Source organism: Mesoplodon mirus (genome assembly GCF_964341445.2).
Source record: "Mesoplodon mirus genome assembly, chromosome: 7".
Classification (NCBI taxonomy): Eukaryota; Metazoa; Chordata; class Mammalia; order Artiodactyla; family Ziphiidae; genus Mesoplodon; species Mesoplodon mirus.
In genome coordinates this window covers 98550604-98569513 of record NC_138983.1, presented here as the reverse complement: position 1 = coordinate 98569513, position 18910 = coordinate 98550604, and the positions used below count along the sequence as shown (strand labels likewise).

The following is an 18910-nucleotide window of genomic DNA, read 5'->3' as shown; positions in this document are numbered from 1 at the left end:
AATGAGCAAAACTCGGCACCAAGGAGGAAATATCACATCCCCCCCTGGCCCCAGCGCCCTGGACTATGGGCTGCAGGGCACGCGCGAAGTCTTCTGTCTCCTCAGGACACTGCCTATGAGCCATCCACTCCAGCCTGAGACTTTGCAACTATTTTCTAAGTCACTCTTCTCAGAGTGCCTCATCCAACTTTCATAGAGGGTACTTGGACTTAGAAATCTATACTAATGTCCCACAATATAATTATAACCAATAGCTTTTATTAATAATAGCTTATAGTATATGAATAGATAATAATATAACTGCATATATTAGTAGAATATATTAATGACACATTATGTGTAATTACACAAATGCCAGGAAATTTGCTAAGTGCTTTACTGCATTATCCCGTTTCATCTTCACAATAATTCAAAGGGATACTTCCTCATTTAAAACAAAAATTAATTTTTTATTGAAGTCTAGTTGATTTACAATGTTGTGTTAGTTTCAGGTGTACAGCAAAGTGATTCAGTTATACATATATATAATATCTATTCTTTTTCAGGTTCTTTTCTATCACAGGTTACTGCAAGATATTGAATATAGTTCCCTGTGCTGTACAGTAGGTCCGATAGTTACTCATTTCTTAGATGAGGAAACTGAGGCATAGAACGATTAAGTGTGCCCACAGTCAGCCACTTTGACTCGCTTGGCTTGTTCCCAGGTTTGCCTGATTCAAATGACTGTGCCTTTACCCACTTTTCAAATTCCTACCAAACACTTTGGCACTTAAAATACTGAAACACAAGAAGAAAGCAGGAGTAGCTCTATTAATTTCAGGCAGAGCCAACTTCAGAGGAAGGAAAGTTATCAGGGATAAAGAGAGGCGATACATAGTGATAAAGGGGTCGATTCTCCAAGCAGACATAACAGTCCTTCATTGTATGTACCCAACAATAGAGCATCAAATTATGGAAGGCAAAAACTGATAGGACTGCAAGGAGAAGCAGATGAATCCATCATGGTAGCTGGAGACCTCAACAGCCCTCTGTCAGTGACGGGCAGACCCACCAGGCAGAAAATTAGGAAGAATGAAGTTGAACTGAACAGCACTACCATCATCTGGATCTAACTGGCAACCACACAGCTTCATCCCACAGCAACAAAACACACATCCTTCTCAAGCTCCCATGGAACATTCACCAAGCAGACCACATTCCAGGCCACGAAATATACCTCAACAAATGTAAAAGAATAGAAATTATGCAAAGTACGTTTTCAGAACACAATGGAATTAGGCTAGAAACCAATACCAGAAAGACAGCTGGAAAATCCCCAAATATTTGGAGATTAAACAACACACCTCTAAATAACAGATGGGTCAAGGAGGGAGTCTCATGGGAAATAAAAATTTATCTTGAGCTAAATGAAAATGAAAATACAACCTATGAAAATTTGCAAGATACAGTGAAAGCAGTGCTTGGAGGGAAGTTTATGGCATTGAAGGCATACATTTGAAAAGATCTAAGCTTCCACCTTATGAAACTAGAGAAAGAAGAGCAATATAAGCTTACCACAAGCACAAGACAAGAAGCAATGAATGAAATAAAAAGCAGGAAAACAATAGAGAAAAGTCAGCAAAATAAAGAACTGTTTGGTTTTTTTTTTTTTTTTTTTGTAAAGATCAATAAAATTGACAAACCTCTAGCAGGATAACCAAGAAAAAAAGAGAGAAGATACAAATTACTCAAATCAGAAATGAAAGCGATGGCATCACTACTGATCTCATGGACACTGAAGGGATAATAAAGGAATATTATGAATAATTCTATGCCCACAGATTTTATAACTTAATGAAGTGGACCATTTCCTTGAAAGACACAATCTACTGAAAGTCACACATGGAGAAATAAATACTCTGAATAGACTCATATCTAGTAAAAAATTTGAATCAATAATGAATAACCTTCCAAAATGGAAAGCACCAGGCCTGGATGGGTTCACTGGTCAATTCTATCAAACATTAAGGAAAGAATGATATCAGTTCTAAATAATCTCTTCCAGAAAATAGAAGAAGAGAGAACACTTCCCAGCTCATTCTGTGAGGCCAAGCTTATTCTAATAGCAAAACCAGATAAAGATATTGCAAAACAGGAAAATTGCAGACCAATACCTCCCATGAACATAGATGCAAAATCCTCAACAAAATATTAGCAAATTGAATCCAGTGATGTATAAAAAGACTTCTACACCACAGTCAAGTGGGATTTATTCCAGGTATGCAAGGCTGGTTCAACATTTGGAAATCAATTAATGTAATCCATCACATCAACAGCGTAGAGAAGAGAAATCGCATTATCATAACAGTAGATGCAAAAAGAGCATTTGACAAAATTAAACACCATCCATGATAAACTAACAAACCACCGAACCACCACAACAACTCTTGGCAAATTAGGGATGGAGGGGAACTTCCTCAACCTGATAAAGTACATCTATAAAAACCCTAAAGCTAACGTCATATTTAATGGTGAGAAACTAGAAACTTTCCAATTAAGATCAGGAATAAGGTGAAGATGTCCCCTTTCACCACTCATTTTCAACATTGTACTGTATGTCCTAGCTAATGCAACAAGGCAAGAAAAGAGAATAAAAGATAGATTGGGAAGGAAAAAGAAATCTTCTTTGGTGAGGTGTTTGTTCAGATCTTTTGCCCATTTTGCAGATGGCATGATTGTCTATGCAGAAAATCCCAAAGAACCGACAGAAAGCCCTCCTGGAACTAATGAGCAATTGTACCCAGGTTGCAGAATACATGATTAATATACAAAAGTCAATTGCTTTCCTATATACCAACAATGAACAAGTGGAATATGAAATTAAAAACACAACACCATTTACATTAGCACCAAAAAAAAAAAAATGAAGTACTTAGGAATAAATCTAACAAAATACTTAGCTATATGAAGAGGTATATGAAGAAAACTACAAAATGTTGATGAAAGAAATCAAAGTAGTCTAAATAAATGAAGAGATATTTCATGTTTATTTGAAATTCCTTAATGATGTATGATGTTTAACATCTTTTCATATGCTTATTTGACATCTGTAGATTTTCTTTGGTGAGGTGTCTGTTGAGCTCTTTTGCCCATTTTTAAGTTGGGTTGTTTGGTTTCTTATTGTTGATTTTTAAGACTCATTTATATTGTTTATTTATTTATTTTATTGAAATGTAGTCGATTTACAATGTTGTATTAATTTCTGCTGTACAGCAAAGTGATTCAGTTATACATATATATACATTCTTTTTAAAATATTCTTTTCCATTATGGTTTATCACAGTATATTGAATATAGTTCCCTGTGCTCTACAGTAGGACCTTGTTGTTTCTCCATCCTGGATGTAACAGCTCACATCTGCTAACCTCAACCCCCCACTCCATCTCTCCCTCAACCCCCTCCCCCTTGGCAACCACAGTCTGTTCTCTATATCCATGAAGACTCATTGATTTTGGATACATGCTTACAGCATCTTTCTTCATAACTGCCAAAAACTGGAAGCAACCAAGATGTCCTTTAAAAGGTAAATGGATAGACAAATTGTGGTACATCCATACAATGAAATACTAGTGATAAAAATAAATGAGTTATCAAATAACAAAAAAGACATGGAGGAATCTTAAATGCATATTGCTTAGTGAAAGAACTAGTCTGAAAAGGTTACATACCGTATGATTCCAACTGTATGAAATTCTGGAAAAAGTAAAACTATAAGGAGAGTAAAAGATCAGTGCTTGCCAGGGGCACAGGGGCTCTGGGGCTCAGAATGAAGAGGAGGGGCACAGGGGATTTCAGGGCAGTGAAAATATTTTTTATGATACTGTAATGGTGGATACTTGTCACTATACATTTGTCAAAAGGAAAGAACGTACAACGCAAAGAGTGAACCCTAATGTAAACTATGGACTTAGTTAATAATAGCATATCAATATTGGTTCATCAGTTGTAACAAATGTACCGCACTAATGCATGATGTTAATAATAGGGGAAACTGTGTGTATTGGAGGGGTGGATATATGGGAACTCTCTGTATTCTCTGCTCAATTTCCTGTAAACCTAAAACTGTTCAAAAAATAAAGTATTTAAAAAAATGAAAACACATTAGTTCTTTGGAAAATGTCACCCACATCATCTTCATCATCATTGCCATTGATCTTTCTGTCCTTTGAACCTTTGATAACCCATGAATGAGAGAAATTCTGTGTTACATTTTGTTTGTCTCTTGCCAGGCTTCACTGCTTTCAGTTCCTCAAAAACTGTCAAGCCATTATTAAGAAATCAAAGCAAGCAGGAAGTTTTAAATGACTCCACAAATTCGGGTGAGCCTCTACCACATGTTAGGCCAGGAGACAGCTTCCTAGTTTGGCCCTATAATATCACTCGCTCCCTTTACTTGGAAAATTGCTAAATGCTGCTACTGGACAGACGCCCTGCTGCTAATACAGACTGACTCTATAAGCCCCAGCCTACTGAGCTGTCCAACTATGAGATGAACTGTTATTTATTTATTATTATTTTTATTATTATCCTTATCATCCTCTAACATATTTTGAGGGCTTCCTGTGAACTGGGCCCTGCTGAAGCATTTTGTGTGCATTTTTATCATTTAATCTGCATGACAGCCCTAAACAGGGACTCTATTATTATCTCCATCTTAGAGATGAAGAAGCTGAGACTCAAAAGGCGAAGTGAGAGGACAGCATTACCTTGATACCAAACCCAGACAAAGACACTACAAGAAAACTACAGACCAATATCTCTTATGAACACTGATACCACAATCCTCAACAAAAGAGGAGGAAACCAAATTCAACAGCACATTAAAAGGATCATACACTATGACCAAGTGGGATTTACTCTTGGAATGCAGACTTGATGGTTCAACATATGAAAATTTATCCATGTAATACATCACATTAACAGAAAGAAGGAAAAAAATGATCATCTCGATTGATGTACAAAAAGCATTTGACAAAATGCAACACTCTTTCATGATAAAAGCACTCAACAAATAGGGAATAGTGGGAAATTACCTCAACATAATAAAGGTCAAATATGAAAGGCCCACAGGTAGCATCATACTCAAAGGTGAAAGACTGAAAGCTTTTCCTCTAATTTCAAGAATAAGATAAGGATACCTGCTTTTGCCACTTCTATTCAACAAAGTGCTGGAAGTCCTAGCCAGAGCAATTAGGCAAGAAAAAGAAATAAAGGCATCCAAATTCGAAAGGAAGAAGTAAAATTATCTCTGTTCACAGGCAACATGATCTTACATGTACAAAATCCTAAAGAGTCCATGAAAAACCACAACCCTCTTAGAACTAAAAAATAACATTCACTAGCAAAATCATAGGACACAAAATCAACACACAAACATCAGCTGTGTTTCTATATGCTCACAATGAACAATCTGAAAAGGAAGTTAAGAAAATAATTTCATTTACAATAGCATCAAAATGAATAACATATTTTGGGATAAATTTAACCAAGGTGGTAAAAGATGTGTACACTGAAAACTACAAAGTGCTGCTGAAAGAAATTAAAGACACAAATAAATGGAAAGACACCCTGTATTCGTGGGTTGGAAGACTTAATATTGTTAAGATGTCATTACTACACAGCAGGATCTACAGATTCAAAATCCCAACAGCAGTTTTGGCAGAAATAGAAAAATCCATCCTAAAATTCATATGGAATCTCAGTGGACCCCAAATAGCCAAAATACTCTTGAGAAAGAAAAGCAAAGTTGGAGGTCTCACACTTCCTGATTTCAAAACTTACTGCATACAAAGGTACAGTAATCAAAACAGTGTGATACTGACATAAGGTCAGGCACATAGGCCAATAGAATAGAATAGAGAGCACAGAAATGAAACTTTGCATATATGGTCCAATGATTTTTGACAAGGGTGCCAAGATTATTCAATGGGGAAAGAACAGTATTTTCAACAAATGATGCTGGGAAAGACTGCAAAAGAATTAAATTGAACTCTTACCTTACACCATGTATAAAAATTAACTCAAAGTGGATCAAAGACTTAAACAGAGTCTAAAACTATAAAACTTTTAGAGGAAAGCACAGGAGGAAAGCTTTATGACATTGGATTTGGCAATGCATTTTTGGATATGATACCAAAAGCATAGGCAGCAAAAGTAAAAATAGATAAATTCAACTATATCAAAAATTAAAACTTCAGTGAATCAAAGGACACAATAAACAGGGTGAAAGGCCATCTAGAGAATGGGAGAAAATAGTTGCAAAACACAAATCTGAAAAAGGGTTAATATGAAGAATATATAGAGAACTATAACTCAACAACAACAACAAAAAAGAACCCCCAAATAACCTGATCAAATATGGGCAAAGAACTGGAATAGACATTTCTCCAAAGAAGATATATAAATGTCCAACAAGCATATAAAAAGATGCTCAACATTACTAGTCATTAGGGAAATTCAAATCAAAACCACAGTGAGATACCACCTCATACCCATTAGGATGGCTACTATCAAAAACAAACAAACAGCAACAGAAAATAACAAGTGTTGGCAAGGATGTAGAGTAGGGGAACACTTATGCACCGCTGAGAATGTAAAATGGTGCAGCTGATATGGAAAACAGTAGAGCGGCTTCTCAAACAATTTAGAATAAAATTATCATATGATCCAGCAAGTCCACTTCCGGGTATATACCCCAAAGAATTGAAAGCAGGAACTTAAAGAGTTATTTGTACACTCATGTTTATAGTAGCATTATTCACAATTGCCAAAAGGTGGAAGCCACCCAAGTGCCCACTGACCGATGATTGGATAAGCAAAATGTGGTCCATCCATACAGTGGAATATTATTCAGTGTAGGAGGAAGGAAATTCTGACACATGCTACAACATGGATGAACCGTGAGGACATTATGTGAAGTAAGTGTCACAAAAAAGCAAATTTTGTATGATTCCACTGTGTGAGGTACATAAAGTAGTCAAGCTCATAGAAACAAAATAGAACGGGGGTTGCCAGGAGCTGGGGAAGGGGAAACGGGGAATTGTTGTTTAATGGGTACAGTTTCAGTTTTGCAAGATGAAAAATTCTGAGGCTGGTTGCACAACAATGTGAATAACTTACAACTACTGATCTGTACACTTAAAAGTGGTTAAGACGGTAAACTTTATAGGTATTTTACCACGATTTAAAAAATGGCTAAGATGAAGGGACTCACTCAACATCAGGATGCTGGCCCAGGGCAATGTCAGGGTTTGAACCCAAGTCTAATTCCAAAACTTGTACCTTTGATTTGTACCCTGTGATTTTCAGAGTAGAGAGTGATTTAATAATGAGAGAGGAGACAGGCAGGACCTAATATAGAAAACAAGTGCATTTTTTAAGGCTCCTGCATTGAAAATGTCTTTAAAAAGTATATAGTGAGTCCATAAAATATTGAGACGTTTAAACTTCTATTAACAATGACCATCTGCTCTGACGACCCCTGTGCTTTAAGGAAGCCTCCTCGGGAAGCTGACTTAGTTATGACATTGCCCTGAGGTTCACTGACATTGTCGCTGAGGTTCGACGTGTACCTGGAACCGTCCTTTGGAGCTAGGTTTCAACCTTGCATCACCTGGCACTGGGAAGCCCCATCTCAGACCATAACCTCCCACTCCCGGCCTTCCTTATCCTCTGTCTCGTCCTCTCCTTGAGTCACGTAGCCTTTGCTCCCTGTTTGCTCCCTATGGGTAATGCCCTATGCTCACCCAGCCTGGGCCCTGCTCAAGCTCACCAGCTCCTTCAAGTCCATCCTGGCCCCCAAACCCTCCTGCCACCCTCACACTTCTGTCCTGAGGCTGGCCCAGTGCCCTTTGGGCACCCCAGACAGCAGGTCCCTGCTCTCAGGCTTTTCATTCTACTTTGACAACAGCCTCCTAGGTCTTCACCTCCTGCACCTGCCTGCATCCTCCGTCTGCTTCTCCAGACCCTCCTCCATCCCTTTACACGGCGCCCTCTGCCCAGCAGGCCCACCTGTGCGGCTACATCCATGGGCTGATGGGCTCCTTGTGTCTGGTTTCTGGTTGGGTTTGGCCAATGGGGGGGTTAGAGATCAGAGCAGGGAGGAGAGAGCTTGGGGTACTTACTCCCCTGGCTTCCATTCTCTGGGGCCACACAGCTTCCCTCAGAGGACTCTACCCAGCCCTCGGGGTCTCCGGGTCCCAGGAAATGCCCCTGCCCCTCACCCCTCAGCTCTGGGGGTGGGAACAGTCCTCACTCATACTAGCTCTGGGCCCTGCACTATCCTTTGTGGTTTCTCTGAGCCCTGCCCACTCCCTATGGAGTCCCTTCAGGAAACTCCCCTCCATCACTCCACACCCCTGTGAATGTGCCTTCAGCTCCCTGCCAGGACCTGGACTTCCCAGGCATGGAGAAGCTCCTAGATGGGAACCTCAAGGCTTCTCCTAGCTGCCAAGGGCCTCCGGGTGGTCCTGCCTTCATCCCACCCTGGTCTGGTCCCTCTCCTCAACCATCTCCTCTTCTGCATCCTCACCTTGACAGTGTAACTTCCGTCTAACCTGTGAACGTGCTCACCACCCCCTCGGCCTGGAAATGCCGCCCCTTCCCCCTTCCTTTCCTTTATTGTCAAATGGCTTCAAGAGGTTCCTCTCCCGCTGGGTCCTCAACCCACTGCCATTGCCCTCGGGGGCCTCCTCGGGCTCTCGGCCTCCCTGTGACATGTGACACAGTTGTCAGAGAGAGGCACGTGGCCTGGTGGTTCAGGGGTTGGGGGAGCAGGGCAACGTGGTGGTTATTAGACTGGGCTCGAGTCCAGCTCTCCTACTTCCTAGCAGGGTGACCTTGGGCAAGTGATACCTCAGCTTCCTCATCTGTAAGGTAACAAAAGGACAGTCTTATAAGCTACTGGTGACGTATAAATGATATAATACATACTAAAGCACTTAGAAGAGAACATAGGGCAAATGGGAAATGTTCTCTATTATGAGCAAGAGGATGGGCTCTGGAGTTAGAAAGCCTTGAGTTCAAGTCTCACCTCTGCTACCTTCCAGCTGTGCAGCCTGGGGCACGGTTCTTTGCTTCTCTTTGGTTGCTCCCTGAGCAGCAAAAATGAGTTTGATAAGCTGGGCTTCGTAGGATTGACAAAAGGTACTGCTTGGTGACATGTTCAAAGGAGTGGGATAACATTTTTGAAATTAACTTGTGTGTGTGTGTTTGTGTGTGTGTGTGTGTGTGTGTGTTTTATCTATTTCTTTTAACCTTTTGGTTCTAGGCTATCCCATCCCCCAGCCCCATCCCCCCACTGCCTCCAGAAAGGGATGTAGTGCAGAAATAGTAAAAAAAAAAAAAATGGGGTTTTCAAAAGAATAAGGATATGAGGAAACGGCCAGGCGCTGGTGAGACGACGGGTCTGGGATTGGAAGGAAAGAAGAAGCTTCTCTGCTTCCCCGTCAGCTGGATCCTTCCTCCCCGGTCTCCCCGGGAGAGCCCTGTGGACCGGCAAGGCCTCAGGAGAGGCTGGTCCTGAAATCAGACTGCCCGAGCGTGGTGCCCAGTGCCCCAGCCTCCCTCTGTGACCTCAGGCAGGATAATCAGCCTATCTGTGCCTCAACGCCCTCATCTGTAATGTGGGGCAAACAACACTAACCTCCTAAGGATGAAATGAGTTAATACACTCGAGAGTGAAAAGAACAGTACCTGGCACAAAGCAAGCTGTCTCTGTGATGAATACCCTCAGCCTGGCAGCAGCTCTCTGGCTCCCTCACCTCTCTGACTGCTTCCAGGTCTCCACGCCGGGCTCCTCTCCCCTCAGATGTCCGTTTCCTCCGCACTCTGTCCATGGGCTGGGGCCACTGTGCCACCCCCTCGATTCGCAGGTGTGTATTTCCAACCCCTGGTTCATCTCCAGGCCCCAAACTGCCTGGCCGCTTCCGGGATGTTCAGGTGCTCACTCAACCAGTCCTGCTTCCTGCCCTCTTGGTAACGGGATTATCACCTGCCAGCTCATCCAGCCATCTTTCTCTGTGGCCTGTGGCATTGATCCTACTGATTCTTCCAGAAAGCTCTCAGACCAGTCCCAAAGCAACGGTCCAGTCAAGTGGTAGTATTAATGTGCTGGGCAGAATGGTCTCCCAAAGATGCCCATGCCCTGATCCCCAGAACCTGGGAATATGCTCCATGACGTGGCCAAAGGGACTGTGATGATGTCAAGGTTACTAATCAGTGCTCTTAAAAGAGGGAGACTAAGGACTTCCCTGGTGTTGCAGTGGTTAAGAATCCGCCTGCCAATGCAAGAGACACGGGTTCGAGCCCTGGTCCGGGAAGATCCCACATGCCACGGAGCAACAAAGCCCGTGTGCCACAACTACCGAGCCTGCGCTCCAGAGCCCACGAGCCACAACTACTGAATCCGCGTGCCTAGAGCCCGTGCTCCACAACAAGAGAAGCCACTGCAATGAGAAGCCCGTGCACCGCAACAAAGAGTAACCCTCGCTCGCTGCAACTAGAGAAAGCCTGTGCTCAGCAACGAAGACCAAACCCAGCCAAAAACTTTTTAAAAATTTTTTAAAAAGTGGGAGACTATCCTGGGTTATCCAGGTGGGACTAATTGAACTCCACCAGTCCTTATAAGCAGAGGACTTACTCTGGCTGTATTGGAGAGATAAGTGGTGTTTCTTGCTGGGCCCCCATTTAACAGCCCCAATGCTCCTCTTCCTGGGAAAGCACCAGGTCAACGTTTCCTCTTTACCCAAATCCCCGCCTAGATGGCAACACCTCAGTCTGTTGCATGAATGAGGATCACAAGAACATTCATCTCACATTTCACTGACAACCCCCATTCTCCATTCCACAGAGTGGAATTTCCCTAGCTTAGTCAATTATCTTGTTATCTCAGTTAACTGAGAATTTCCAATTTAGATATTAGATGTTCCCAAAGCTAAATTTACACTCAAAAAGTGAAGCTTCTGTTTTTAGAAGCTTGAGTCAGCTCAGTCTGAAACTCAGCCCCACCTCCCCCGTCTAGCTGTGTGATTTGGGCCAGTTCCTTAACCTTTCTGAGTCCCATGTCCATGTCATCAAATGAGGATAATAATGATAATAGTAGTTCTCACCCGCACAGGATTTGTTTTGTGGATATAATTCTATAAATATATATACAGAACATACATAGATGATGTATAAAGCCATGTGAGATACAGTAAGTAGTCCAGAAATGTATGCTGTAGCTGTTTGTATTATGTATGCTATTCAAAAGATTATGATCTTTCTTTCATATCACATCCATCAGAATGGCTACTATTAAAAAAAAAAGGGAAATAACAAGTGTTGGTGAGGACGCAGGGAAAGTGGAACCCTTGTGCCCTGTTGTGAGAATGTAACTTGGTGCAGCCACTATGGAAAACAGCATGGCAGTTCCTCAAACAATTAAAAATAAAATTATCATATGATCCAGCAAGTCTACTTTTGGGTATATATCCCAAAGAACTGAAAGCAGGGCCTTGAAGAGATATTTATACACCCATGTTCATAGCATTGTTTGCAACAGCCAAAAGGTGGAAACAACCCAAGTGTCCATCAGTAGATGAATGAATAAACAAAATGTGGTGAATCCACACAATGGAATATTATTCAGCCTTAAAAAAGGAAGGAAATTCGGACACATGCTACAGCCTGGATGAACATGGACATTATACTCAGTGAAAGGATATTATACTCAGTGAAAGAAGCCAGTCATGAAAAGACAAATACTGTTATGATTCTACTTATATGAGATACCCAGAGTAGCCAAGGTCATAGAGACAGAAAGCAGAACGGTGGTTGCTGGGGGCTGGGATTGGGGGATAAGGGGAGTTGTTGTTTCATGGGTACAGTTTCAGTTCTGCAAGATTCAAAGAGTTTTGGAGATGGATGGGGGTGATGGCTGCACAACAGTGTGAATATATTTAATGCCACTGAACTGCACACTTAATAAAAGTGGTTAAGATGGTAAATTTTATGTTATGCATATCTTACCACAATAAAAAAAAAAAAGAAAAATGAGATCACGATCTAGCCCTTTCCTCTGAACGTTTCCTCTTGGAAGCCCTCCATCTGCTGGTGAGAAACTAGTCCCATCAATTGCTGTGGTGGGTACTGACCAATGAAATCAGCCGCCAGTTCCCAAACAGGGGACAAAACATTCCCTGAGGACTGGTGAGACCAAACAGGTGAACCCCCAGAGCAAGGAGCACTTGGGGAGAAGCCAGGGGTGAGGTGGGGGTGAGGGGGGAGGATGGGAGCACGACCCAGGCAGGAGGACAAGCGTGATGCAGATGGGGAGCCAGCAAGTGCACCCTCCCAGGCCTGTTTCATTCCGTGGATTTCCCCACAGAGAGTCCACCTGTCACCTTATGTCCCAAAATGCAGGTGTTTGCTTAGAATAACAGAAATGTGAATTACACAGGTACCATACTTCACCCCGTAGATCAGTGAAGATCCAATGGGGGGTCAGCACCCTAGGCTGGGGAGGGAGTGGGAGACGGGCGTCCACTGCTGGCAGGACACCACATCCGGAAACCTCTGGTGGACAATTTGGCTATGCCCATCAGAGTTACAGCTGTATGTGGCATTTGACAGAGCAGACATACCTGCACGTCCGTGAAATGATGCAAATAATAGGAGAATCCCAGCAGCCTTGTTTAATAATAATAAACAAGATTATGGTGTAGGCTCTGGTTCTTTTCTGAGAGGGAGCCCAGAACTGGCAGGGGCCAGGAAAAGGGACGAGAGTCGTCCGGCTGGATGGGATCTGGGGTGTGTGTATGAGATCAGTCTGGCTTCATGACCCTCAGATCCCACGCTAGAAGGGCTGACACAGGCTGGAGAGATGGCTCCACCCATGAGAAAGGAGATGGCTGGCAGGACACTGATCACCGAGGGTGAGGGGTGGACACCAGCATTTCATCCCCCTGTCATATCTGTTCTTTCTTTTTCTCTTCCATCTCCACCCTCGTAGCTGCAGCCCTGCGCTGACTTGGGCTGTCCTAGAGCTCAGTCTTCTAGGGATCCTAGGACTTCCCCAGGGTGGGACTGGGGGAGTCCCTGGGGAGGGGTAGGGTCAGTCAGCCCTTCATTGTTTACCCTTCGCTTCTCTTTTCCTCAAAACAAAGTTTATTGAAAGAATACACACACACACACACACACACACACACACACACACACAAGCAGGAGTTCTGCTGATCAAGAACGGAGAGGGAGGGAGCACTGATGGTGGGGTTCTCAAAGTGTGGTCCTGGAGCCAACTCCAGGGGACTCCATTCCCCCCACCTGAACCTGGGGAGCATATAAATGTGAAGATTCCTGGGCCTTACCCCAAACCCACTGGGTCAGAATGCCTAGGAGTTCATGTTGAACAACCACTCTTAAACATGCGGAAAATCCAACAACCACTGGCTTTGGTGTTTCTTCATTCTGGAAGAACTGAGTCCCTTTCTCAGCAGAGTTTAAATAACAGCCACATCCAACTCTAAAGATTACAGTTTACAAGGCACATCAAATCATATAAATTATAACTTGCAAGGTTTAGCTGTGAAATGAGCAAGGCTGAGGCTTTTGAGCCATGTAAAATGGGAGAGGGGAGATTGTGAATAGAGCTCCTGATGGCTCGCCTGCACACAGCAGCTGGGATGTTCACTGGCAGGTCTCCCCCTTGTTTACAATCCTTCAAGCCTTCTTCCCACTGCTTTTCAGATAAAGATCAAAACCCTTATGGTGACATGAAGGAGGCCGACTTGTCCCTTAGCCCTCCTCCTTCCCACTCTGACTTCTGGACGCCCTGGTTTTCTCTCAGTCCCTTGGGTTCACAATATGCTCTTCCACCCCAGGGCCCTTGCACATGCCATTCCCTTCTCCTATTGTCTAGTTAAGTCCTCCTTGTCTTCCATATTCCTTTCCTTTACAGCCCCAATGTTGGAATGGAATTAGTCACACCTTTGTGGGATCATTTGACTTATTTCTCTCTCTCCTGGCAGCTTCCTGATGGCAGGGACCATGTCCAGTTCTGACATCACTGTACCCCTAGACTTGGCTCGGTGCTGAGGCTCTGGGTAAATACTGTGCAATGAATGAGTGATAGCAACAGTTATCACTGTTGACTAGAAACAGTTCTCACTAGCCTGGCTATAAACAGGCTTCCTATTGCCTTAGGGAACCAAACTCCTTACAGGATATAGAAAAAAGTCTGGAGGGTAAAACCCTGCAAATATCAATATTGATATTTCCTTGAGCCAAATGATTACAAGTGACCTTTATTTTCTTCCTTATATTTTCCTTTCTCCCAATTTTTAAAAACAAGAAGCATGTAACTACCTTCCATTATCGGAAAGAGTAAATGATGTCGAAATACTATGATACCAATAGTCAAAACAACATGTCAGCCTTGCTGATGAGTAGAAATCTTTAGAAGCATGACTGCCTATTCTTTAGGATTGATCCAAGCAAATAAACAATCTTTTTTATTTGCTAGATGTAACCTCTGGGTAAATGCAATGATGACTTTTTAGTAATATAAATCCCTGAATTTTTTTTTTTTTTTTTTTTTTTGCGGTACGCGGGCCTCTCACTGTTGTGGCCTCTCCCGTTGCAGAGCTCAGGCTCCGGACACGCTGGCTCAGCGGCCATGGCTCACGGGCCCAGCCGCTCCGCGGCATGTGGGATATTCCCGGACCGGGCACGAACCCGTGTCCCTTGCATCGGCAGGCGGACTCTCAACCACTTCGCCACCAGGGAAGCCTAGTGACGTATTTCTTAAGCTAAGTCCGAGGAGCAGTAAGCAGTCAATTATTTATATACAATGAATGCAACTCAATTTCTGTCTAGTTAATAACTGTCCTCATTAGTTCCCTTTTCCAAATGGCTTATTAATGTCAGTGGATCCTCATCTCAACCCTGTGCACCTCTGAGGATTCTTCTCAGTCTCTGTTTTAGGAGACCATAATAATGATCATTGTGTCATTCACTGACCACCACATGCCAGGCTCTTTATATGCATTTCTCACTTAATCCTCAGAATAAACCTGTGAGGTAAGAGGTTTACAGACAGGGAAAAGGAGCTCAGAGTGATTAAGTAATTTGGTTGAAGTCACTCAGCCACAAAGTAGCCTAATGAGATTCAAACCCAGCTCTGTCTATCTCCAAAGCCTGTGCTTTTAAAAATTACTACAGTTTTCTAATATCATAGTCCAGTTCAAAACAGAGATCTCTGTCTCTACTTTAGCCAGACAGGAAATAAAACTACCCCAAATCTATGCCTTGTTAGGATAAAGAAGAGACTACAGTTCTTCTTCTTCTTCTTTTTCCTCCCACTTTGCACACTGAACAGATGTTCTGTGTCCTTGAAGGGAGACCATATCATGGAGGAGAATCTCACGGGGACGTTCATGGAGTTATCTTTAAATCTGTTGCGTTTACAATAAACATTCTCAGAAAACTAGGAATAAAGGGGGAAATTTCTCACTTGGTAAGAACATGTATAAATACCCTACAGCTAACCTCGTACTTAACGGTTAAAGACTGACTTTTTTCCCCTAAGGTCAGGAACAAGTGAATATAAGGATTTATACACTGCTCTTGTTCAGCAGAGTCCTGGAAGTCTTAACCAGGGAAATAAAGCAAGGAAAAGAAGATTCAAGGCATTCACATCTCCTTTTCTGAAAGGAGAAATAAAATTGTTCTTATTTGCAGATGACATGATTGTTTATGTATAAAATCCCAAGAAATCTACAAAAGCCCTTATATAAGAAAGTACAGTTAAGGTTCCAAGATACCAAGAAGCATACAAAAATCAACTGTATATCTATATACTGTCAATGAACATGTGGACACCAAAATTAAAAATATAATACCATTTACAATCACTCAAAAAAAAAAAGAGAGAGATATACTTAAGTGTAAATCTAACAAAACATGTTCAGGACTCGTATGCTGAAAACTACAAAACACTCATGAGAGACACTGAATAAATGGAGAAATATACCATGTTCATGAATTGGAAGACAATGTAGGAGTATATCAATTATTCTCACATTGTTATATAGGATTAAACACAATTCCAATCAAAATTACAGCATGATATTTTGTATATACAGACAGGCTTACACTAAAATGTAAATGGAAAGGCAAAGGAACTAGAATAGGTTAAAAAATTTTTTTAAAGAAAAGTGGGAGGAATCACTCTACCTGATTTAAGACTTACATAGCGACAGTAATCAAGGCTATCTCATAATGGTAGATCCATTATGACAAATAGATCCATGAAACATAATAGGGAACTAAGAAGTAGCCCCCATAGAAAGTATGGCCAGATTATTTTTGACAAACTTGCAAAAGCAATTCAATGGAGAAAGGACAGTCTTTTCAACAAATGGTTCTGGAACAACTAAATATCCACATGCAAGAAAAATGAACTTTGACCTAAATCTCACATCATAAACGACAGTGAACCCAAAATGGTTCATAGATTTAAACATAAAACTATAAAACACTTAGAAGAAAACATAAGAGAAAATCCTCAGGGTCAGGGACCTGGTGGCATGTTCTTAGACATGACACTAAAAGCATGATCTATAAAAGAAAAAATAACTACCTGGACTTCATCAAAAGTTAAAGCTTTTGCTCTGTGAAATACTCTGCTAAGAGAATGAAAAGACAAGCTACGGATGGGAGAAAATATTTGCAAACCATCTATCTGACAAGGGACTCATATCTAAAATACATAAAGAATTCTCAAAACTCAATGGTAAAAAAATTAACAATTCGATTAGAGACACTTAAAAGATATGAAGAGATATTTCACTGAAGAGGATATGCAGAAGGCAAACACGTACATGAAAAGACATTTAACATCACTATCGATTTGGGAAATGCAAGTTAAGACTATGATGAGATACCACTACACACTTACTAAAACAGCTAAAATGAAAAACAGTGTTTATGCTAATTGCTGGTGAGGATGTGTCTCATACATTGCTGGTGGAAATGAAAAATGGTACAGCCATGCTGGATAAGTCTGGCAGTTTCTTTACAAACCGAATCTATATAAACACATATGTTAATCCATGCAATCATACTCCTGAGCATTTATCACAGAGAAATAAAAACTTATGTTCACACAAAAACCTGTATACAAATGTTTATAGTACATTTATTTGTAATAGCCCCAAATGGAAACAAAATGTCCTTCAAAAAGTGAATGGTTAAACATAGGTGATACGTCCATACCGTGGACTATTACTCAGCAATAAAAGAACAAGCTAATAACCTAAATGGATGTCAAGGGCATTACAATGACTAAAAAAAAAAAAAAAAAAAAACAATCGCAAAGGTCATAGATAAATGATGAAAATTATAGAGACGGAGAACAGATTAGTGCTTTTCGGAGCGTGGGGACGATGGTGGGAGGAGGAATTGTGACTATAAAAGGAGCATCACAAGGGACACCTCTGATGATGGAATACTCCTATATCCTGAGGGCCACACCCAAATCCACACGTGGTAAAATGGCACAGGACTCCACACATGCTTCGTGCCATTCTCTCTACCATTTGTGCATCTATAATTATTTCAAAATAAAGTTTAAAAAACTCTGTTGAGTGAAGTCTGACAGTGGTCTGCCTTTCACAGTCCTAAAGGGATTCCATTGCATTTCTCTTTCTGCTTCAATATTTTAATCCCTTTCAAAATGTTAAAAGGCTCAAAGCCACTGTTTTTATAATTCCTTACTTACAATTTCTTCCAACTTCCTTGGCTGTCAATGAGCTGGGACTGTGGACCAAGCCACAGCTAATTCAGAGAATGGAATGAAATGAAGTGAGAGAGCACTGAGGCCATGCCCAGGGCTTACCCTGATTTACTACTTGGAGGTACGGGGGCGGGGGAGGGCTCTGAGGGGCCCGTAGTCTCCAGAAGCTCTGGAAAGGGCGAGAGGCCATTGCTCAAGCTGGGCACTTCAGGTGGCCGTGGCTGCCAGACGCGGAGCAGGTGAAGGTCAAGCATCAGCTCTACGCCCACCTTCCAAACCGCGCCATCAGGGTGGGACACTGCACACACAGTCAGCAAAGGACACAGGGCCCATCGCACTTTGCACTGTGCTCATTCTTACCACATGTGCCAGGGAGACCCAGCACATGTGGGGAATGGTTATTGGTGGCACACCGAGGAAGGCTGGGACTGTTAGCCAGAGGCTGTGCTTTACAAGAGACTGGAGTCCACAGAACAGTAAGGACTTTTGGTGGTGTGAGGGGTAGGGAGGGTCGGGGACTGGCTAGGAAGAGGTCTTACCTCTAAAACAAGGTCTGAATTTTCATGCCTTCCAATCGTAGTGCTTTTATTCAGGACAAAATAGCCTTCTGCACTCTTTAGATAGGCTTTCATATTCTCTGCTTTCCCTATAAAAGGTTTTCAGAAAACAATTTTGTTAGAAAAATACAGTCCTCTAATTATTCAATGTCATATTTAGAATGAATGGAATACACCATAATGTCCACAGGAGAAGTCAGCAGAGGTAGGAGTGGATAGCTGGATTTAACAATGATCACAATGATAATTCCACACATTTTTAAGACTGTCCTTTTAACAGTGATAGCCGGCATAGATGAGCTTGCTTCTGATCACAAGAGGACATCCTTTATGTAATTCAGAGCACAAACAAGCAATAGCAAAAAAAAAAAAAAAAAAACAAACAAATCCGAATTCCACTGATAACCGCTCTCCACCTCCCATTAAGCTTAGTTTGGGGTTAGTTATCTGACAGAATCAAGTACTCAGTGTTACTAACCCACCACTTACTAGCTCTGTGACTCTGGGTGATTTACTTATTCTCTCTCTATGCCTCTGTTTC

At 41.8% G+C, this 18910-nt stretch overlaps 1 protein-coding gene across 1 annotated transcript in view; it reads right to left on the bottom strand.

Annotated features, from left to right (window-relative positions):
• LOC309808899 (forkhead-associated domain-containing protein 1-like) overlaps nucleotides 1–18444 on the bottom strand; it is a gene marked incomplete at both ends in the record, with an annotated part of 81702 nt that extends 63258 nt beyond the window's left edge. Inside the window, one exon of the mRNA XM_082629470.1 lies at nucleotides 18352–18444. Coding sequence (XP_082485596.1) covers nucleotides 18352–18444 — 93 coding nt within the window. The remainder of the gene's footprint in view (nucleotides 1–18351) is intronic.
• Nucleotides 18445–18910: the final 466 nt, after the last annotated feature.